At 37.8% G+C, this 24,198-nt stretch overlaps 1 protein-coding gene across 5 annotated transcripts in view; it reads left to right on the top strand.

The window, feature by feature from the left end:
- ABCD3 (ATP binding cassette subfamily D member 3) overlaps window positions 1-23,030 on the top strand; it is a 70,486-nt gene extending 47,456 nt beyond the window's left edge. For 4 of the 5 annotated variants that reach the window (XM_073357001.2, XM_073357002.2, XM_073357005.2 and 1 more), the window contains 16 exons: window positions 2,066-2,122; window positions 6,168-6,310; window positions 6,675-6,744; window positions 11,016-11,085; window positions 11,219-11,316; window positions 11,411-11,502; window positions 12,242-12,333; window positions 12,426-12,498; window positions 13,190-13,253; window positions 15,440-15,517; window positions 15,625-15,690; window positions 15,799-15,888; window positions 16,568-16,687; window positions 18,032-18,136; window positions 19,562-19,618; window positions 21,192-23,030. In XM_073357001.2, the coding sequence (XP_073213102.1) occupies window positions 2,066-2,122; window positions 6,168-6,310; window positions 6,675-6,744; window positions 11,016-11,085; window positions 11,219-11,316; window positions 11,411-11,502; window positions 12,242-12,333; window positions 12,426-12,498; window positions 13,190-13,253; window positions 15,440-15,517; window positions 15,625-15,690; window positions 15,799-15,888; window positions 16,568-16,687; window positions 18,032-18,136; window positions 19,562-19,618; window positions 21,192-21,269 (1,353 nt within the window). In that variant the 3' untranslated portion in view covers window positions 21,270-23,030. The remainder of the gene's footprint in view (window positions 1-2,065; window positions 2,123-6,167; window positions 6,311-6,674; window positions 6,745-11,015; window positions 11,086-11,218; window positions 11,317-11,410; window positions 11,503-12,241; window positions 12,334-12,425; window positions 12,499-13,189; window positions 13,254-15,439; window positions 15,518-15,624; window positions 15,691-15,798; window positions 15,889-16,567; window positions 16,688-18,031; window positions 18,137-19,561; window positions 19,619-21,191) is intronic. The other variant, XM_073357003.2, reaches the window with a different exon arrangement.
- Window positions 23,031-24,198: the final 1,168 nt, after the last annotated feature.

Here is a 24,198-nt window from a genome sequence, read left to right as displayed (position 1 = left end):
AGTCCCTTCCCCGAAGCCGCCTGCCCCTAACACCCACCCCCGTCACTCGCTCTCCCCTACCCTCACTCACTTTCACTGAGCTGGGGCAAGGGGTTGGGCTTCAGGAAGTGGTGTGGGCTCTGGGTTGGGGCTGAGGGGTTCACAGTGTGGGAGGGGGCTCCGGGCTGAGCCTGGGGCAGGGGGTTGGGGTGCAAGCTCTTGGAGGAAGTTAGGGTGGAGGAGGGGGCTCTGGGCTTTAGCAGAGTGTTGGGGTGCAGGAGGGGATGCGGGGTGCTGGCTCTGAGAGGGTGGTTAGGGCTGGGGTTGGGTGCAGGAGGGGGTTTGGGGTGTCAGCTCTGAGGGGGGGGAGGGCCGCAGAGCCGCGCTGGCCACTTCCGGGAGTGGCGTGGGGCCAGGGCAGGCAGGGATTCTGCCACTGTGGCAGCCCCGCTGCACTGTCGGAGATCATGTTCGACTGGGAGAATCTCTAGGATCGACCGGTTGGTGACCACTGCAGTCGGTGTTCATTGCGCTCTATTTTTTTGTAGTCAAATACAAACACAGCCTTTGTCCTATGACATTTACTTGCTTAACCAAACTGAGTAAGATATGCAAAGTAAACAAAAGATGTTGAAAAGATTTTGAAAACTGTTTCATGAGTGGTACTGGTAACAAAACTAAAACTATTAGATATGTTTTCTTTTGTAAGAAAGAAGGAGAGTCACACAATTGATATATCTCTTCTTAAGATGTAGTTACCATGAGGTATGTGTCTATGGTTCCTGCTTTTAAGATATTGGTGTTTATCGCATAACGTGTACTCCTCTGTTTCTTTAAGTAGACACAGGTGGATAAGAGCATTCTGAGGGATACACAAATTACTGTAACTCTGTATGAGCAATTTTACATTGAATATGTATACAATCTCTGATGTAATATACGGCACTTTGAAAACATGCACTGGAATAAGAAATGCTTTTCCTGGTATGATCCATCAGACTTGTGAGATTAGAAAAATTCTATAGCTTTCATTTAGGAGTTAAAGATGAATATTAATAAAATAAATTAGAACATCATTATGAGAAAACAGTGACTTTTCCCACATAGTGTTCTAACGTACATTGGAAATCTGTTGGAAGTTACATTTTTTAAGTTCTTGTTTTCACAACTCAATACTAGTGATCCATTAAAAAACAAACAAAAAAGCCACCCATCAGTTAGATCAACTTATAGTATTTATAATGTTTTAAATTGCCATAAGTTAGTAAAACAAATTTTTTTAACATATTTTGATCAACAAATAACCCCTTTCAGTTTGGCTTCTATCTCCCATAACAACTGTCTGACCACCATGAGGACACACCTCGCAAGGGTGAAATTCTTCCGTCTGGTATATTACTGTGCCAGGGAGACCATTTTATGCTTGTGCAAGCAGCCAGCCAGGATGAATTCAGAGAGCACAAATGTGTTAGGCGATACACCTAGCTAGTATGTTGGGGATGTGAACTTCCTCTCCAAAAGGGAGGGCTTTCAGATTAAGGGCCAGTCTAGTATGTAGTAACTAGCATTCAAAATTGCAGTTGAGTTGCTGCAACTCAGAGAAGTGATAAACTGCATCAGGAGTGTCATGACAATCTGGTGTCATCCTGCCCTTTAAAGTTGAATGTCCCTTGTGCCATATGCATGGCCAGCTGTATGCTGTCACTCCTCATTCCAGACCGTCCCCACTCTGCATGATTGTTTCTAGAAAGGCTAGGATTTAGCCCTTTGTTGTTCAGTTTAACAAGCTTAAACCAAATTGGGAGGTATAATTTTTTAATGTACTCTGCAGGGTGTGTGACGATTAGTATTAAGCACACATGATGCCATTTTCAATTGCTGAGCAAAATATGTAGCCTAAATTATCAGGCTGTCTGGAATGTTGCTTTTTGTTTCAGCTTTTTGTTTAATTATGGAATGTAAACTTTTACAATTTTATGTTAACTGAAGTATGTACCCGATTAATATGCTACAAAATCTGATGATTTTACTCTTTATATCCATGTTTTCTTCTGTGTCTTCTAATACTAACTTTTTTCTGTTGCAGCCATTTTTGGATATAGTTTTGTATATCTTCAAGCTGACAAATGCCATAGGAGCTCAGGTAAATCTATTTTAAAAAAAAGTTTACGATGCTTGAAATAAATCTTTCAGTGTCTTAGCTATTATATCCATTTGGAGATCGATGAAAATCATACTCAGCTACTTTTAAATATACTGTATTCTTTCAGAAAATGGACATCTGTTTTCATACTAGTTATGAAGTGCCATAAAAGCTCACTATTTTGAAGGAAACAAAATAAAAAAACTGATATCTGAGAATTTGGAGGCTTTCAAGAGAACAGATGACTTCTAGAAAGACCTGCAGGTTCTTCGTTTCCTTTCATCAGTTGTACAAAAGGCTTTCATCAGTTGTGCAGTACCTTTTCTAGCTGGATTATGTCTTGTACCACAGTTGTTTACACTCTACAAAAACATATTTCCTATCTCTATAAAACCTACAACATCAAAGGGGAGCTGTTTGTTGTACAGGATTTGGGACAGAAGACAGAAATGTGAGAAGCAACATCTTAGACTTAATATAAAATTTAAGAGTCAGTACAAGCTCTTTTTAAATTATTTGCTTTATCTTCGCAGGTGGGAAAAAAAAATCCTCATACAGGCGTTTTGTGTCTAATTCTTGCTTCATTACTATTTGCTAGTCTTACCTCTGTTCATGAGTTGTAGAAAGATAAAAGAAGTTATACTTTACAGTGGGAGCCTAATTTTCTTTCAAGGAGTACTCCTTCAGCACACATCACACTTTCTTTTCCCCTGGATAAATGTTGCTTACTGATTTCCCATAATTTCACATTGAAGACTGCACCAGAGAATTCATAGTAGGGTCTATGTCTGTGCCTAAAGAGGGAGGAATGTATGGGGTTGTCTTAGAAACTACAGGTGACCTGCATAATTATTAAACTTCAGAATTGTAGAACATGTGATAGTCTCAAGTTTCTAGTAGGAGAGTTTCTTCTCAGTTACATCTGAGATAGCACATATATTTCTCTGTATTTAGAAGAGCAAATGGTATCATCTTGGATTCCATTATGCAACTGCTTTCAATGTTGCCTTGTTAACAAGGAATGCTGTGTACTGTACTTTTGCTATATGAAGGAAATGAAAGTTTTTTTTTCTTTGTGTAGGGTAACTGTTTTAGTAGTGCTAAAGTTGTAGTAAACCTATGTGACGATGCTGCCCGTGGGAACCAGCTGAGGTCGCTCAATTAGGGTGAACTGCAGACAAACCCCAAAAGCTGGTGGATATTTCAATACTTAGATATACCAAGCCAGCACAAAACAGCTTCTATAGTACCTCACTGGTTACTCAGAAGTCCAAACAACGCAGTTCCCTTAAAGTACCCAGCCTCAAGCCTCCATCCGGACACATAGTCAGATATGATGATGATTACTGAAAATCTTATCTCATCATACAAAAGAAAAGGTTCTTCCAATCCCAAAGGATCAGCCACCACACCCAGGTCCAGTTACACTTCTACCCCAATATAACGCAGTCCTCAGGAGCCAAAAAAATCTTACCACGTTATCAGTGAAACCGTGTTATATCGAACTTGCTTTGGCCTCAAGCATTTCCGTTATTAATAGTCACTTCCCACCCCCTGACTGACCCCTCAGAACCCCCAACCAATCCAACTCCCCCCCCCCCCCCGGCTCCCTGTCCCCTGACTGCCCCGACCCCTATCCAACGCCCCCATCCCCTGACCACCCTGCCCCCAGAACCTCCAAAACATCCAACCGCCCTTGCTCCCTGTTCCCTAACCGCCCCCCCCCCCCGACCCTCTGCCCCTTATCCAACCCCTCGGCCCTGGCCTGGCACCCTTAACATGCCGTTCAGACACGCTGATCCGCCAGAGTGCACAGCCCCGGCCCCCAGAGCGCTGTATTACTGCGTTATATCCGAATTCGTGTTATATCGGGTCACGTTATATCAGGGTAGTGGTTTATAACTTAGATCTTACCCACAATACGCTATTATAGCCAATTCTTATTAACTAAGCTAAAATTTATTAAGAAAAGAGAGTGTTTGTTAAAAGATCAATATACATACAGACTTGAATTCAGTTCTTGAGGTTCAGATACATAGCAGAGATGAGCTTGTAGTTGCCAAAAGTCCTTTTAGAAATAGTCCATAGGTTATAGTCCAATGTCCATATTCAGGGCGACTCCAGTCAGTGACTGGGGATCTCAATCTTTATGGCTTAAGGTTTCCCCCTCCTGAAACCCAAAGCAGATCTGAGATGAAGAAGGATCGGGTCCCAGGGTTTTTATACATTTCCAGCAGCCTTTTGGCCTGAACAACAGGCTTAACTTTCCTTCTTCTAAACATCATGGCATTTAGCACAGGTAACTTATCCATTAAACAGTTCAGCTACAGGTTACCACAACCTTCAAAGAGACATATAGACTATAATACTATTTCACTCCAGTGTCTTCATAAATGTTAAAAAACCAAAGCTATAGCAATAGACAAGACTTGTTTGCTTACATCACAAGACCTGAACAAACATCTACCCTTCTATCTCTAACAATGCAGACTTACATTTCAAAGCTCTAATCATTTACATATCTTCTTAACCTCCTTTAAAGTTTGGCTATGGTTCAGGTCAATCTGTGAGTTAATTAACTCTTTCTGGCCCTGTCACCTTTTAATGAGATATTAAATTACACTCATAATGTCATAACCTAAAATTAAAAATCTGTTAAATTAGTTAAATTAGTAAAATTAGTAAGTATTTTCCAATCTTACAAACTTTGTATATTAACAAAAATGTTCAGTTTCCAGCAGCAAGTAACCAGTGTGTGCATTGTTAGGTTTGGAAGAAGGGTAAGCAAGCTAGTTAAGCAGCAAATCTTTTGACTAATCATGGCAAACCTGTGCCAGCGTTAACATAAAATTTATTTTCAAATAAACCAAATAAATTCTTGCTGTTTTCAGATGGTTACATAATTTAGTAAGTCTATGTTAATGCAGTATTAACTATAAAGTAACTACAAGAAAAGCGATTTGATTTTAAAATAAAAAAAAAAAAAACTTCCATGAATGTGGTATGGCACGCTGAAAGTTTAACATGTTACATAAGCACCTTTTAAAATGTCCAGGTTCTAGCTTTGAATTGAAATCAGACTTTAATCCTTCTTCATTGTGATGGCATGACTTATACTATTTTTTCAAAGATTTTGAAGTTGTAAAATTATTGCTTAAAGAAATGCTTATCCGTTTTGGCTGAGTGAAGCAAGGTCCAACACTTGATGACATTCATCTGCAATGCCATAACTTTGGAATGCTGTGTCCGATCAATTACAAAATTCCACGGAATGTTATAGAAATCTATGGCACGAATTGGAATTGGTGCAAATTGGAATACTATTCCTTGATTTTCAGGAATATCAGGACCCCCAGACTAATCTCTCTGCCACCCGCGGCTGCTGCCTACATACATCAGAGCAGCAGCAGCTTAATTTGCTGTGTGGGAACAGTGTATGAAGTCTGGATTGCACCAGAAATAAGAGACTTTTAAAGGGAAGGATTATAGGGTGGGAATCAGAGACCTGAGGATGGGTGGGGGAATAACTGTGTGTATGGCCGGGGGTGGGGGGAGGGAGCGGGGAGATAGAATGGGGTTCCAGTGTGGATGGGGCAAGAGTGTGAGGGTAGGGGGGAAGCAGCAGGGACTGGAGGGATAGAGCGGTGGAGGGGGAGGAAGCAGGGACTCAAAGAGGACTGGGGTGCTGGTGGTAGTAGGGGAAGCAGGCACCTGGAGGGCACTGGACTTGGTGATCATAGGGGGAAGTGCTCCCCCTAACACACACACGGGGGGTGGGGGGCATAGAAGCAGGGATCTGGAGAGGGGAAAGCAGGGGGAAGAAATGAGCACCAGGAATGTGAGAGACAGTGGTATAGTGGGTAGGGGGACAGGAGTTCCTGAAATAGAGGGGCCGGTGGCACACAGGGAGCTTGGTGGCAGGAGGAATAGAGGGATGCAAGGAGCCTCTGGTGGGTCCAGTGTGCTTGACCTACAGAAGTTACAAGTGTGCAGCTCCTTAGTTCTAGAGTTTTTATAGTCCTGTCTTTTTCTTTAATATTCACAGGGTCCAGCTACCATGATGGCCTACTTGATAGTTTCAGGCTTTTTCCTTACACGTCTAAGGAGACCCATTGGCAGAATGACAATTGCTGAACAAAAATATGAAGGAGAGTACAGATTTGTCAATTCACGGCTCATTACAAATAGGTATGGATTTATTTGTTGAATAAATGAAATCTTTGTAGTATTGCAAGGTACTTACTCAAGTAAATTCTAAAAACGTACTGAATTAATTTTGAGGAAAATGTTTATATTTCTATGTGGACTAATTATTTAATAACTCCTATATCCATTATTTACTCATTTTAAAAGGCAAACTGTAGTTGAGATACTATAAAGCTCTGTCCTACAGTTGTCTTGTGGTAATATTGTAAACTCATCTTTGGTGAGAAGGTAATTAAAATAATGTCTTTTATTAGAGCTTCATTTTTATAGCTAACTTTTTCAGGCTGGTCGCTCTGCAAGGATTGTCTATATTAAAAATTAAATGAATTGTCTTTTTTTTTTTTAGTGAAGAAATTGCTTTTTATAATGGGAATTTAAGGGAAAAACAGACGATTCATAAAACCTTTCATAAACTGGTAAGAGAGCATAAAATACTTGATTATAGCTTAAATGCTAAATTTTCACTTAACCAAATTCTAAGGAATATTGTTATGGTGGTTCATAATGCTGAATTTGTGCTAGTCTTTTTGTTTTTGCCTCAATCCTTCCTTCAGCTGAAAACTGTATTGTGAGGGGGAGAAATCTTACTGCAAACGGTCTGGCACATATGCACCAAATTAATCGTAGCTTCTTAAAGTACATCTACACAAGGATAAAAGACCAGCACAGCCACTGCTGGCATGGGTCAGCTGACTCGGGTTGTGGGGCTAAATATTGCTGTGTAGATATTCAGGCTTGGACTGGAGCCTGAGTTCTGGCACCCTGCAAGGGTGGAGGGTCCTAGAGCTCAGGCTTCTGCCCAAGCTTGACTGTGCACACAGTGATTTTTCAACCCCAGAGCCCATGCCCTGCGAGCCCAAGTCATACGACGCAGGCCAGCAGTTGGTTTTTAATTCCTGTGTAGATATACCCTTAGAAATTTAACTATAAATTTTCTGGATTTCTAATGAGTTTTTTGTTAAACTCTGAACTTCTTAAAAAGTGAAAGTGTTGCTCATTCTTCAAGTTCGAAGATAACCAGTACATCACTGATTGATTTCGTTTCTGTGAACACGAGTGATTGATCAGGCCAATTTGAGCTTTGAACAGTTTGTGATGCACTGAACAAGAGATGCTGCTATGGGTTACTTGATTAACCGCGGACATGCTGCTGGTGTGAGATTTACGCTGCTGGTGCTTCTGCTCTATCTCAGTAGTTCTCTGCTTACAGACTGTAGCTCCAGTATGGATGACACTTTGCCAGGTAGAACAATCATTAGCAAGATCTTCCCATAACTCTGGATCAGTGTTGAAACACCTCAAAGGATAACTAGACTCCCTGTCTTTAAAAAGTTTCTTCTGGTCTCCCTGAGAGCGCTTTCTCTCCTTTAGCTCACCATAAAAGATCATCTTTGGCAGTCTCTCATCTGACATTCTGGTGACTTGGCCTGCCCATCTTATCTGTGACTTCATCAACAGAGTATGGATGCTTGGAATGTCTGCTCACAGGAGAACCTCAGTGTCTGGAACCTTGTCTTGCCATCTTATCCTCATTAGTTTCCTCAGACAACCCACGTGAAAGTGATTCAGCTTCATAGCATGGCATCTGTGCACCGTCCAGGTTTCTCATGCATACATCAAAGTTGGCAACACAATGGCTTTGTAGACCTTCAGTTTTGTTTGTTGACACATGCCTCTGCGCTCCCACACATTTGTATGTAGTCTGCCAAAGGCAAATTGCTTTGGCAATTCTGGTGTTGGTTTCATCATTGATGTGAACTGCACGTGACTGTGTACTGCTGAGATAGGTGAACTTGTCCACTGCCTGGAGGATTTGACCATTCACTGTGATAATAGGCTCTATGTAATGCTTTTGTGGTGCAGGCTGGTACATCACTTCTCTCGTCTTAGATATTTATTGTGAGACCAAAATTGCCACAAGCTGAAGAGAAATAGTCGATACCCTGCTGCATGTCAGACTCAGATTTGGCATTCAGGGAACAATCATCAGCAAACAGGAGGGTTACAAACAGTCATTTCCTGTACCTTGGTCTTTGCCTGTAGTCTCCTCAGATTGATGGTATCTGATGCCAATCCTGGTGTGTCAGTCACGAAAGGCATCTGTAAGCATGGCAGAAAATATCATACTAAAGAGAGTTGGGGCAAGCACACAGCCCTGGTTCACTCGATTGGTGACTGGGAATGGTTCAGATGACTCACCGTCGACAGTCCATAATGGAAGTGAGCATGCCATTATGGAATTGCTGAACCATTGTGATGAATTTCTCTGGGCAACTGAATTTTGCCATGATCTTCCAAAGGCCATCCCGACTGACCGTATCAAATGCTTTTGTCAGATCAGTGAAAGTCATATACAGGTTGGAGTTCTGTTCCAGGCATTTCTCCTGAAGTTGATGAGCTGCAAACACCTTGTCTGTGGTCCTCTGACCTTTCCTGAAGCTACATTGACTCTCAGGCAGGAGCCCTTGGTTCAATGTGTTGCACAAAAATTCTGGCAAGAATTTTGCCAGCTATGGACAACAAGGAGGTGCCGTGATAGTTGCTGCAAGATTGTCTGTTGTCTTTCCACTTGTACAAGTGGATGATGGATACAGCCTTGTACTCCTGAGATATAGTTCTTTGAGACCATGTTGACTGGAAACCTTCAGTCAATTTCAGAGTCACGTGCAAGTCTCTGCTAATATAGCAGACTTCTGCTAGTATAGCATCTGCACCAGGTACTTTACCAGTTGATAGCAGGTCGCTTTCGCAGTTTCAGATCAGCGTTGGGGGATCAGCAAGAGAGGTTGATATCAGTCAGGGGCTACCAGTCAATTGCCTCCTCACTAATAGGTGATTGTTGATTGAGGATATTGTTAAAATGTTCTGCCCACCTTTCCAGTAGCTTTTCTTTCACAATAAGCAGTGTGTCACCATTGGCACTCAGTATTGGAGATGTTCCTGATGACCTAGGCCCATAGATTGTCCTCAGAGTATCATAGAAGTTCTTCATATCATTTGAGTCTGCATAGGACTAAATCTCATCTGCCTTGTTGCTCAGCCATGAGTTTTACATTTCTCTAAGTTTGCAATGGACAATCCTTTTGATGTTTTTAATCCGTGTGTAGAGATACCCTTAGAAATTTAACTCTAAATTTCTTGGATTTCTAATGTTTTATTAAACTCTAAACTTCTTGAAAGGTAGTGTACATTGAAACCACTGATATGTGCCAGCACTTTAGTGGAGTTTGGTGTGTGTGTAATTTACTACATAAATTAGTTTTAGCACACAGTATGTAAACTTGCAAGACTGCTACTGGCCAAGTGAGTGATGATCTTACTAGTGAGGCAAGGTGCGTGAGGTAATATTTTTTAATTAGACCAACTTCTGTTGGTAAGAGACAAACTTTGAAGCAACACAGAGCTTTTCGGGTCCTGTAAAAGATACTATCCCATCTACCTTGTCTCTCTAATATCCTGGGACCAACGTAGTTACAACTACACTACAGTCTCACTAGTGTCATACAGAAGATGGCAGGTTTTGGAGCAGTCTTGAGGAATGTGCTATTTGGACCCTAATGAAAAGATGACATGTGCTAACTAACCTGTGTAGTAGCCCCTGTTAGTTAATTGAGTGGCTGCAATGCCAGTTTTGAGAGAGAACATGCATCTCATATTCCATAAAGAATGATAGGTGGTGTATTCAGCAAAGGAGTAGGATCAAGTGGGAAATATGAGGGAAGAACTGAAAGCTGTGGACTTTAATTGGCCATACAGAAATGCATGAGGGGTCCACACGCTGGCAAAAGAACATAATTTAATTTTTTCCCTAAAATTCTTGAATAGGCCCTCATCTCCCATCTTGATTACTGTGACACGCACACCCCCTTTGGACCTTTTTGACACCCATCTTACCTCACTTGGGCCCATTTAAAAACTGCCACTACGACTCTTTCTGGCCTGTTGTTCTGACTGTGGGAACAACCCCCAGTCTCTGAATCCATTCACTAATTTTGTTTCCCATAAGACCAAAATTTAGACTATACGTCCTCCTCACCTTGAAGGTTCTTCACTCTTGTTCCATTACCTATCCACTTTTGTTTCTTGCTGTCTGTCATCTTTGTTCTGCCAGTGACATGAGATTTTAATATCTCTGTCTACTTCTCCTATAAACATCTCCACACTTTTTTCCATTCTTCCTTGTAAGTGGTACATCCTCCTTGAATTAATCTGTGAAACTATTAGTCTTTTCATCAAATGCCTCCACCAGACCCACTTCTGTTGTGACACCTCCAAAAAAGGTGAACCAGTTATAGCTAGATGTTTTAGCAGTTAGGATTAGCTGATTTTATTTAATATTTTTTCATTTCCTGATTATTTGAAACTATAGCTAATCTATCTAACAGTGACCTTTATTTCACAACCCAGGTCCTTTATTTGCATCACTTGCAAACTTTCCTCTTATTTACTGTTCAGTTGTTTGTGTGTTCTTTCAGATTATATTGTAAGCACTTGCGGGGTAGGGACTCTATCTGGATTTGCTCAGTGCCTAACACAATTAGGTCACAATCTTTATTGGGGCCTCTTTGATTTACTGCAAAATAAATTATTTTTTTAGAATTAAATTTGCTTCTCTATTGTAATTGCAGGGCGCATGGCAAATATTTGTGTATGTTACATTTTTTCATATGTATTGTTTTTTTTCCAGGTGGAACATTTGCATAATTTCATCTTGTTTAGGTTTTCTATGGGATTCATAGATACTATCATTGCCAAATGTAAGTGTTTTCCCAATGCTAGTGGAATGTTTTTTATAGTACAAGTGGTGTTACAAATATTTTAATATGTGTTCATTTTATGTTCTGATTTTAACTTTTCTTGCTAGAAAACATTTACTTTTAAATATTGCAGACCTAGCTACTGTGGTTGGTTACCTGGTTGTTAGTCGTCCGTTTCTGAACCTAGCTCATCCTCGCCATCAAAAGAGTACCCATTCAGAACTCTTGGAGGTAAGTAATGCAGAATAGAAATAAGTAAAATATAATAATTGCTTGAATTTTGTTAGTTCACATAAGTAAACATAGTTGTATTTTGCTATTTAAGGATTACTACCAAAGCGGAAGAATGTTGTTGAGAATGTCTCAAGCTCTGGGCAGAATAGTCCTGGCAGGCCGTGAAATGACCAGATTGGCTGGGTAAGATTGATAACTGGTGTTCACAGCTGCTTAAAACTATTTTATTTTAGATATATGTAGTTCCTGTACTCCATAGCTGTTATTTATAAATGGATTGTAGTTTAAAACAAAACAAACGTGCACTCATTTTGCACAGTGCAGCAAAAATATAGACATTAATAAACATCTTATTGTGAGAATATTAGGGAAAATTAATGTTTTCAAGTACGTTGGTAATTTCTGAGCCTATTAGTGGTTGCAGATGTTTTGAATGTGAGATCAGCAGTGATGGGCAGTATGTAAGTAAACCATTTTCCATCTTAATGTAATGTTGTTGGGAGAATATTTTAATATGAAAGTTTTACCTTCAAGCTTAACTTTCTAAAGTGTTAAATATTTCACCATTTTAAGGGGCCATCTTGGTAAACTGCAGAGGTTAGAAGATTTCTTTATTGGAATTAGGAAGCTTTTAATGCAGTTCTAGAGCAAAATTGATTATATTCCAGAGTTTTGCAGTATCTGGTGCTTGAGGTAATGAGCCCAAGACATACAACAAAAAATAAACACGTATGTTTTGAAACAGGTTGCATTCAGAAAGTACTGTATCCCAATCACACTGCAAAAATGTGATTACAGTTCTTCCTTATTATGATTTTAATTTTGACAGTGTAGGGTACTTATTAGTAGTTTATTTTTGTGCGTAACAATAAAATCCTTAAAATGTTTCTGAAGATTAATTCTTAATGCATCCTTATTTTAGCTTCACAGCTCGAATTACAGAATTAATGCAAGTACTGAAGGACTTGAACAGGGGCAGATATCAGCGGACTATGATATCACAACAAGAGAAAGGTAATTATGACAGAAGTTTAATGCACAATACTCACACCTTGGCAGACATAAATCTAGTCTCTAATACTTGTTTATCTTTTTTAAAATTTAAGATGGAGATGGAACCCAAACTATTCCCTTGATACCTGGGGCTGGAGAAATTATCAACACTGATAATCTTATCAAGTATGTATAGAAAGTGTAATGTATAGAAAATATAAACCTGCTTTTTAGTCTTGCCTTATATCACTATTTTTAATACAGTTCATTACATATAACAATATTTTATATCCACTTCCTTCTGTACAATGTCTACAGAATTTTTCTCCCAATCCTCACTGCATAAGGCATTCTACAACCTTAGTACTCTCTACTGGTTCTCCAGAATCAATCTCCCTTCTGACCTGTCCTGCTGTCCCCTAGAACATGACTACCCAGATCATTATACTTCCTATCAGTTAAACTACATCTCTTACTAGAATTTCTGCATTGGCTTTCCAACGTTCTCTATATACATTTCAAGCCACTTCATCTTTGAGGCACTTGACAGCTATGGCTTGCCTATATAGTTGTCCCTGACTTTTTTTACAACTCTTTTAGCGCCTTTTAGAACCCTTTTAGACTTTTACAGTCTTTTTAGCCAAGTCTTGCTATAAATGCCAGGAAGAAGCTTTCAGTTAATGTTTGTCAAGATACCTCCTACTCTTCTTTAAATTAAAAAAAAAAAAATCCAAGAAGCAGTCCAGCTCTGGCCACATGCAACTCTGTACCTTCATAGCACCTGCTTGTGTTCTAGTATCCTGTTCTTCCACAGAGTTGACCAGTTGGTAAAGAACTATACGTCATAGTAGTAGTAATGTGTCAATTTTACCCATAGGTTTGATCATGTTCCATTAGCAACTCCTAATGGAGACATTTTGATTCGAGACCTTAATTTTGAGGTAAGTTCTAAGATATAAATCTTCATGTAACACTTCAAAAATGAAGGTGACTATTTCCCACAAACTTATTCTGTTATGAACAAAGAAAACAATCAAGAATAAGAACAAAAGATGTGTGTAGGATAGGGATACTGTCAGTGTGGTAATCATATTTTGTTAATTAACTCTGTTAATAAGATATTGGGCTATTAAAATGGATTTTTTCAAAATTGTATTCCCTTTTCACAGGTAATGCTTTCTTTATTTGTATACCACTTTTTAACATTTTTTGCTTGGCATTGGCACTGAAACTTAAAAACTGTTTCACTTTGGGCTCTCTAGCACTAGCATGATGTTGTGGTACTACACACTCACAAAACTTGTCTGGAAGTGTCTGTGTGTATTTCAACTTTTATAGTTTTAGAAAACCAGCAATTTTACCTATCTTTGGGAATTTATATGGGACTTGTTCAAATACCAGTGCTACACCACTGTATCTGACACAAAACGTACAAAAATGATGAATACATAGTTAATTTTTTGAGAAAATCTACATGAGTAGAAAGGAGTAAATGTTTGTAAATCTATTTGTAAATAGAAATGTTTTCATTATATTTAAAAGCGTTCTCCTCTTTTCTACCCAAACACACATTTTGGGTCTAAACTAGTTGAAAACATTCCACTTATGTAAATATGAGTAGAAATTACTGATCTTTTCCTTATCCTAGCATTTCTGCATCAACAAATATATTGCAGAAGTTTACACACAATAGCATGAATAATTTAACCTAAGACGTAAAGAAATCAGAAAACAAGTTATGGAGTGGTAGAGGGAGAAAGAATATGAAAAGAAAGTGTTACTGGATATTAGTCTGCCTAATTGAAGTGTTCTTTATGATAAAAACCTGTTTGTGCCAACAGTTGAAATAACAGAGTGTAAGTTATATGGTGTAAGATGGATTGTGTCAGCTCAGATGTACCACAGTTTGCCGTTTTCCTCGTGCTGTTTTTATACAGCATGTCCAATAGGTGGCACTGGAAGGTTTTTCCTGTGTTCGATTGTAACGATCGATTTATAGTAAAAAATTCATCATTCTAGAAAACAAAATTGCAATGCCATAGGTGTGCAATTAGTTAAGTAGAATAGTCAGTACCCAGTTTCATCTGATGCTTTGTTCCAGTTATGACATAAAGCAGGAAAAGTAAAATCCCATTATAACAATTATACTAATTTTATATTCTATTCCTGAAGACCTGATTATATTCTTTTGCTTTCTAGAATGTCATTATGGCATCTTGTAATTTTGAAACATCTTTAACTAAAAAGTTTGAATAAAAATAAGGCAATTTAATCCTATAAGTTCCTTTTAAATTGCCCATCAACATCTTTAGGTAAATTCAAGGCCGCCCCCCCCCCCCAAAAAAAATAAAGTTTGAGTTACGGTTAAAAATAAGAATCTGTAACTTCAATGGATATGCCTTAAAAAAAATCATAAAGCTAGGAAATTGAATTTCACGTTGTATTTTTACAGGGTATCCTTAACTTTGCCTGTGGGATGTAGTGTTTTAAGTTCTTAAAATTGTTAAATCTTGGCATACTTGCTCGAGGGGTACATTTGATGTTTAAATTAAGGATGCTTGTTAGATTGGTAGATAATGCTTGATAAACAAGATGATTACGTATTTATGCTTAATCTCACAAGTGTCATAACAGGCTTGACCATTTAAATTTTAAAATTCAGTGATTTGCCCTGAATCTTGACATTATTATATAGTGCCTACCTTTATTATGTGTGCTAAAGGCAGTCAAGGCAATATGATCCCAGCCCTGAAAGGCTAGTCTTCCAAGCAGGCAACCTGCAGACAAAAGTAGGGAAGGGATTTAACAAAAGCAAGATGATACTTTCCTTCTCTCCCTCCTCCTTCACTGTCTTGCCAATTTACTCCTTCCAATCAAACACAAAGCTTTTCAGCAATATTTTCTGCTCACCACTCTTCCTCCAGTGTAGCTTTCTCACTCAGCTCCCCCATACCAGACCAAACTGCATGCAGTCCCCCGACCCCTCCATCGTAGCACATGAAGAGGCTTACTCCAGTTTTGAGGTCTTATGAAGTCATGGTCTGGATTTTATAGGGCTGTGCAGGGATTATAATCTTCACATGGTGACCCATTTTCCTATTGTTTAATGTGTTGACATGTATTTTAGGTTCAGTCTGGTGCAAATGTTCTGATTTGTGGGCCAAACGGATGTGGGAAGAGTTCACTTTTCCGTGTTCTTGGTGAGGTAAGGAAATACTAAAATGAAATTTATCATTTTAAAAAACACACAACCCCCCACCCTAATTTTTTAAGAGAAATTTTCTTTCTATGACTTTTGTTTTCTTGTTGCAGTTGTGGCCTCTGTTTGGTGGATGTCTAACCAAGCCTGAGAGAGGAAAGCTTTTCTACGTTCCTCAGGTAAAGCAAAGTACCATAGTAATTGATAGTTGTATTTTTTGTTACCTCTTTATTTGATGACTGTTACATAGGTCTGTAATGCTGTAATAATTTGTAATTTAATCCCAGAGACCATATATGACGCTAGGAACCCTCAGAGACCAAGTAATATATCCAGATACTGTAGAAGACCAGAGGAAGAAGGGGATATCTGACCAGGTAAAAGAGACATTCTCCTCAATAACCATTATTTGCAGCCATTACTTTTCCTGATTCTTTGTAGTGTGGGATTATTTATACTTTAAATTTGTTAAATGATAGAGAAACCCAAGTCTGTTACCTGGGGACTCCTTCTGCAGTTTTTTTCAGAGGGTTTTTTCCCCCCCATGTAGATCCAAACAGGAAATGTTGATGGAACCATGGCTTCCCTACAGCTCTTTGCTTTGGGAGACTTCATAGCATTTTGGTTTTTCTCTTAATTCACCTTTTCCATTTTTGAACCTGATTGGCTGTAAGATACAAAGGTTCACCAAATCAAAGGTCATCAGTTGTGGCTTTAAACGTGCCACATTAATGGGCTGCTGCTTTCGCCATTTATCACATAACCTCTAGTATTACCTGCCAGCAGATGTCAAGGATGTCATGTGTCTGTTAATGACAGTTTCACTGTTCATTTAAACTTGTTCTGAAGTATCATTCATTTTTTAAGTTATTGGTATAGCAAGTAAGAACATTAGATTTGTTTACATTTTGAAATGTTATTTTTGGTACCAATATCTTGGGTGATAGAGTGATTTTAATATTTTATAGTATTATAGTATACTATACTAATCTGAGAAATTATTGCAACATGAAGTATGTTTAGGTGTATCTGTAAGCATTATTGTTTTGCTAAAAGGTGCTGAAGGAGTACTTGGATAATGTTCAGTTGGGTCAAATCCTGGAACGTGAAAGTGGCTGGGATAGTGTTCAGGACTGGATGGATGTGCTCAGCGGAGGAGAAAAACAGAGGATGGCAGTGCGTGTCTATCTTATACTTACTTGGAAAATACTGTAAATTAGTATAACTAATCTGAAACGTAGATGATATCTAGTCAGTAAATTTTTCTATTGCTTTATTCTTTAAAGAAATAATGTAAGGTTTTTATAATATTAGTGCTCATGAAAATAACTTAAATTACTACAGGTGGGCATTATTATTTTCACATTGTAATGTAGATTTCTGAATGCTTTCTTATCAGATCACCATATTCTTTTCTATTATGTAAGCTCGCCTGCTGGTAATAGCTCACCTTACCTGATCACTCTCGTTACAGTGTGTATGGTAACACCCATTGTTTCATGTTCTCTGTGTATATAAATCTCCCCACTGTATTTTCCACGGAATACATCCGATGAAGTGAGCTGTAGCTCACGAAAGCTTATGGCTCAAATAAATTTGTTAGTCTCTAAAGTGCCACAAGTCCTCCTTTTCTTTTTGCGGATACAGACTAACACGGCTGCTATTCTGAAACCTGTAAAATATTTCTTACCCTTGGAAAGTATACAAAGAATACTATAAAGTGTTCAAATTTTAAGTGAGGTTCAGTAAACGATGGTTAAAAAAAAATTCTTTCCCCTTTTAATTTTCAGTCAATAATTTCTGGTTAAAACTTCTAAGACTACAGTATTAGTTGTGATTGTTGAGAACACTTGACTTTCTACTAACAGCATTGATCATTATATATGTAAATATTTTGGCATTCATCCTTTTTCCTCTAGCAAAAATCAAGCCAGAATGATGGTATGGCAGTACATACACAACATTTCTGGGTTAATAAGTACCAGATAATTGTGGAAAGCTGCTTATGTGTTACACATACACCTAAGATTATATTCTATGACAAACTATTACCATTTTTTAAATTAAGTATTCATATTGACTGTGAGCTGCCTGTCTGCTAGAAGACAAACTGACAAGACAGCAAAGGAAATTTTCATTGCACACTGGCTGTAACTCGCTGTGCTTCAGTATTACTCAAGTCTCTGATTATTGCATGGTAATGTACATATTACTGTATCTGCTGAACACTTAGGAGTAATGGGATGAAATCACACTAAAATGTCTTTAAATAGCTTCATAGTTTTCATTTATGCCTTTTGCGAGAGAGAGGTAATGGTAGCACAAAAACTGACGTTTTTGAGCAATTGTGTAAATATTTCAAACCATTTGTTAAAATGTTTTTTATATTTCCAATAGATTACAATAGTTTCATCTCTTAAATGCTCATTTAGACAATAGGTTATGCTATTATAAAGATGAAGAAACTTGCATTGTGCTTGTGCTCTCTATTCACAAATGGTGTATTGTTTTGCATTCCAGATGGCAAGGTTATTTTATCATAAACCTCAGTTTGCAATTCTCGATGAATGTACAAGTGCTGTTAGCGTTGATGTAGAAGGCTACATTTACAGTCATTGCCGGAAGGTAAGTTTGTTTTGTTTCTGTTTTTTTTAGATAAAGAAAGAAGGCTGAGATGCATGTAAATTGTTCTTTGTGAATGTAATTTCTAATTTGGAAAATGTTAACTTGACGGATTGGTAAAACTGGACTGCAGCAACAATATTAGACATGATAATATTAAATTTCCAAAAACTTGATTAAAATGTGAAGTGGAATCTAGATAACACCCAAAACAATCTTATACTTTTCTTATGGAAAATAACCTTCTCAGCAAGGCCAACAAAACAAAAGGACTTGTAAGTGAACCTATTTTGGAGATAGGAGCCAGCAACACTAGGGGAACTTTCAAAAAGTAAATGAAAAGAAAGTATTTAAAAAAGCATGAAGTTTTAACTTCTTTCCTATTCCCCATCCTCCCCGAGAATTCTCAAAAAAAAAAAAAAAAAAATATTCTACCCTCATATGGGATGTGGTCGGAGAAATATCAAGGGGGTTGATTTCTTTTTGGGGAAGGGGAGAAGGGTTTGAAAATAGAGCTTATAATGGGAAACTCACTTTAAATTTAACTATGGAGCAGTGATGTCCTTGGAAAGGAAACAAACTCCTGCAGGAATTGAAACCTTTATCCAGATCTCTCCGTGGGAGCAGGAGCAGGCCCTAAGATCGTTTTATAGTAGTAATTTTGATGCTGGATGGGCTCTGTGCAAAAGAGCAGTAGTTATTTCATTGTTTAAGTACATTTACCGTTTGGCTGCCAGGTTGTACTGCTTTCTATTTTGAGGATTTACTGTTGCAAAGTGGCTGATAATGCATCCCTCTGGAAAATCAAACCCCTTGTCAGCTGACTCTTACAGAAGGTTAAAATTATTATCACTTTCATTTCTATTTGTTTTAACCATTTACAGCTTAACCATTCAATACAGTTGCAACTGTTGCTTACAGGTTATTTTAAAGGTGAATTTTTCATTGCATTTAAGAAGCACTTCAAGTTCTTAAATCATTAACATCATACACTTTAGTTTGCAATCAAATACATTAAAAACAAAATATTTGGAAATAATTTCCTCCTTTACTTACCTGCTAGGGCTCAAGTTCAGGAATTTGTTTTTTCTGCAAGAGCCTATGACATTGCTAACATCTAAGCATAGGGAGTGAATTTTTTAGTCTGATATTTTCAGCTCCTGCAGGAAAAACAGAACATTTAAATAAATCAGTAGGTTTAAAAAACCAAACCTAAAACCTCTTTTGTTTTTCCTCTAAAATGTGCAATATTGAGGCTACACACACATAGTATAAATGATTTAAGGCCTTAAAGCTTTTCTATTTATTAGTATGAGCTTTTAGTTTCATCTTTTAAAATGTTACCAAGTGTGAGGGATCGAGGAAATTAGTTGAGTTTGTCTTATGGGTGAAGTTTTACTTAATGTTTGTATTCTCTTCTTGCTATAGGTTGGCATCACACTCTTCACTGTCTCTCACAGAAAGTCCCTCTGGAAACACCACGATGTATGTCATTTTTATTTTTGTTGATGATTATGTATTTAGCCTTTTTGTGGGTATTAAATGGACTTTGAGTTCAGGTGCATTCAAATGTCTTGCCTTCCAAACGGACACACTCCTCTCAAAAAATAGTAGCATAGATGATATTTTCATAGTCCAGCAGCAGTATCTGAAGGATTCACAAAAAGCTGTTATGAAAATCTAAGAAATTTACAGTCCTACATTTCTGTTCTGAAGGGTTATCCATATAAATATTCAAAGTTAGTGTTTCTTCGTCTATGGACACTGATTAAAAGAGCCTGTAGCTAAACAATTCTATAAAACTTTTCTGGCGAAGGTGCCAATGCACATGTTTATAAAGGGCCTTTGTGCCATGCAAGATGTATTTTTAATTGTGGGGCTAATCCTTGTTTACTCTATAACTAAGTAAATTATTGGCTGGAATTTAAATTTTGTGTATGTGCGCTGAGGTACAATGAAGAGAACACTGCTATAAGTACAAAAAATAAATCTGATACAGTTGAAATACACATGGCTTTTATAATCCTATAAAATAGTTTTAGCAAACGTTTTCCCTTCCAGTTACAATAAGATATGATTACCCCCTAGAGGGGGTGTGTAGGTGGGGAAGCATAAAATCTGTGGATATTTTGTTCAGATAGGGATTGGGGAATTCAGTGTTCATGGAGATATTGGGTAAAGGAATGTTAAACATTTTAAACATGTAAAACTGTGATACATGTATTCCTTTTGTCCCCCAAGAAAAGGTATTCCTTTTCTCCCCTAAATTCTTTTTCATAATTTCATCTGTTATAGTCCTGAAGTGGACAAAATAAGGATTGTAATTAATAATTGAAGAAATCATTTTACTCTTAGAAAATATATAAAATTTGAAGCTCTGTGGGGATACTCCTTTGCTAATTTCCGTCCCCCAGCACCAGCCAAATCTTTAACAAAGGCCTGATTTTCAAAAAGCACATGCTTAGTTTGTGTATACAAAAATGTACATGAGGGAAGTCAATTGTCTAAGTCCACATTTCTTGGTCAAGGTATAGACTCCAGAGAAAATAATAAAAAAAACCCCATAATAATAATAAGTAAATAAAAATATTTTGGGGTCCATTCAAAAGTGTCTGGTGGTCCAGGTTTGGCCCATGGTCCGCCTATTAACTGCCCCAGTGTATACCATTTCACACCTAATTTATGCACACATTTCTGCAATTCAGGTATTGGTGTAAGTGACTCACTGTGTACAAATACCAGATTTATACACATAATTATAATTATGCATGCAAATTAGACATCTGTCACAACAAACCAAATCCCAGTGATGAGCAGTATGACCAACTAGCAGAAGATGGAGACAGAGCATATCCAAAAAATCATACAATGTTATTCCTCAAAGGCAATTGAATTGGGTAAGCATTGCAATAGGAGATCATCCTCTGACCAGTTGATTTAGGGTTTTAGTTTTTGTTCTTTAACAATTATTTGCTTATACAATTTATTATGATAAACAAAGCTAATATAAAAATATTTTTTGTCTTTTGGTTGATGATGTACATTTTTCATTCCACAGTTTTACCTGCACATGGATGGTAGAGGAAATTATGAGTTCAAGAAGATAACTGAAGATACAGTTGAATTTGGATCTTAAAATCCATAAAGTTGCAACTACTACAGAGACTGATAATTACAGAGAACATGTAGAAAGGAAAAGTACATAGCAAGATAAAACTACTTGGCTTGTTTTTAAACAAATTTAACTAGGTATAGGATAATCCAAAGCAAGCTATTAAGCATTTATTATTATGTAGGATATTGCTAATTGTGTATATGTTGGTTTAATTATTAATATGTACTAAGAATGTCCTTATTCTTGTGGTTTAAAACCTGCCTAAATTAAATTGGGCTTAAATCAATATAACCTGATTCATCTTGGGATGTAAACCATTTGAAGTCAGCTGATTTGACTTTTATGGACCTTCCTGTCCTTCAGTGAAGAACTCTGTTAAAATTAGGGTTACTGCCTCTCATGTTTCTGGCAACAATTCTGGATTTTCACTGTCTAGTCTATGCATACTTTTGAATTATCCCACATGATGCAGGATGTCCTCCCCTTCATAGCTATATCCTGCTATCATGTACAGTGCCAGACCTGGGTAGAGGCCAAGCTTTGTGATGGGTGTTGTATGTGCACTGTTCCTGGTGCAGGGTGGACTGAATCCAAGAGGGCAGGAGCCTAATTCCCTCTGCTGTTAAAGAGATTAGGCCTGATCCACTGTGGATCTCTAGGCCTTTTCAGCCTGTCTGTCTACAGCTCTCCTGTGCTTCTCACGGTCTCCCATTCTTCCCCCATTCGACAAAAGCAGTGCTGCACTGTGTTCGCCTCCTCCCGCAGAAAAGGCAGTGGAAGCAAATGGGGAGAGTTGAGAAGAAATTGAGATGGAAGGGAACTGACAGAAAAAAAATAATAGTAGTGAAAATGGTATTCTGTATTTCAGGGGTCAGGGTCCTTGACTATTTTTCATTTGGGGTTGTGTAGACACACATGACAGCTCTGGGAAGTTGAGGAGTATGATTTTAGTTCCCACAGCAATGGTGGAGGAGGGAGAATGATTAAAAGACCAATCTGCCTATTGAAGTCTTAGGAGTTTTGCCACTGACATTAATGGGACCAAGAATTGGGCCCAAAATGTATCCTTCTAAAGCACTTACCATCCCTCCATGAAAGCAGTAGCAGACTTTCAATTGTCTCAGTAGCAGACTTTCAGTTGTCCTCTTTGCTCCCATTCCTGGGAAGTGTGGTGATGGTGGTCTTCCCTCAGAGTCCTTCTTTGTCCCGCTTGTTAAAATAGGATGTACCCTGTCCAGCTGCTGTATAGGTTTGGGTTTTAAGAGGGAGCGATGATGGTAGCCTCTGTTTTGCTTTCCACCTTTTTATGTGATGTCTGGGGTCCCACATCTCAAAATTCATCAAAATTTGACTCCATTTCCTGAGGGGTTTTTAGGCAATTTTTATGTAAATTAGTAAATCGTATGACAGTGGTCCATGGACCACTAGTCCATGGAGTGCTGGTTCTTTCATTCCAACTGCCAAATTTTATTAAAAGACAGCTAAAAATACAGTAAATACTTTCTTAATATTACTTTTCCATGTAAACAATTACTGTAGTTGCCACATGATTTTAAGTGATCACAAATGCAAAAAGAGATGGTTTGTGTGATCAGGAATGGGAGGCTGGTGGTCCATAGGCCTATGTACAGTTATAGTCCACACTGTGAAAACATTTAAAAATCCCTGCCATACACTGATGTTCTGGTGGCTCTGTAGTGTTGCACACATGATGTAACATAGGAATGCACTACATGAAGACATGCACTAAATACACAATAAATGTGATCTCTGTACATCTTTTATCAAGGTTTTCTTTTTTTCTTTTTATATAATCAGTATACACTTGGGTGTATATCTTCCTCTTAGTGACTAATTCAGCTCTTTGAATACTGAATATCATCTTTCGTATTAAGATTACTTATTATTTCCCCCTTTTATCTTGAAACTTGAAAACTTGAGGTTATTACACTTCTTGCCCATACCACTCACAATATTAAAATACTTTTACATAGCAGAAGAAATGCCAGTGACCTCATGTCTTAGTACAGGTATCCACTGACATAGGCAATAAATTCAACAAGTTAAATAGCATCAATAAAACTCCAAAAGGCATGTGTTTGAAGCTTAACTGCATCCATGGATCACCTGACACTGAAATAAACTCTTTCATTCCACAAGATGGCAAAGTTAGCTTTTTTTTACCAGTTTTTAATTCAAATTCTTAAACACTGATATCAGACTAATTTATAGTGAAGCAAGTGGTGCTGCTATAGGTGAGATTATAGTGTTTTCATGATAGCCCTATATTTTCAGCATTTACCATAATGGCTGTTTTGTGAAAGTTGTCACCCAATTGCAACTTTTTTTAAAAAAAAGAAATGTTTTAGTAGCTTTTTAAAGAGACACAGCAAAGAATATTTCTCTAAATTGAAATATCTGTTTTTATTCTTTTGACTGGAGAGAAGTTTTCAGTAATGTAAAGTAGTGGATTTGGGATTTTTTTTAATGTATTATTGTATTTTTGACACTAACAAGCAGAAACCACTCAAAGTGCATTTATATATCCTCTTCTGCAGCAAGTTCAAGGGTGCTTTACAATTCAAAATTGATTAGAAACAGCACTGAGCATAAACTTTTTCAATTTTGCCTTAAAAACTAAACCAGATCCAGCTTCATAAACAAGGAGAAATGGGCCGGCTCCTGTAGTGTACTGAAGTCAGTTTGAGAATCAAGGGTCATCTCCTCATTTAATTCCTAAAAGCTATAATTTATATTATGGATATATTAAAGAATAACCTGGTGAGCAACTAGGAACACATAGTAAAAACAATTTAGAAAGATCTTCTAGACCACCATTGTTTAAAGGATTACATAACAGTACCTTAAAAGATAAACTTTTATTGTCAATGAAGAAATTTTTAATCCAGTGAGAATGATTGAATCTTAGTTCACTTATAAAATGGAGCTG

Source organism: Lepidochelys kempii, chromosome 8 (genome assembly GCF_965140285.1).
Source record: "Lepidochelys kempii isolate rLepKem1 chromosome 8, rLepKem1.hap1, whole genome shotgun sequence".
Classification (NCBI taxonomy): Eukaryota; Metazoa; Chordata; order Testudines; family Cheloniidae; genus Lepidochelys; species Lepidochelys kempii.
This window is presented reverse-complemented; position numbering and strand designations above follow the sequence as displayed.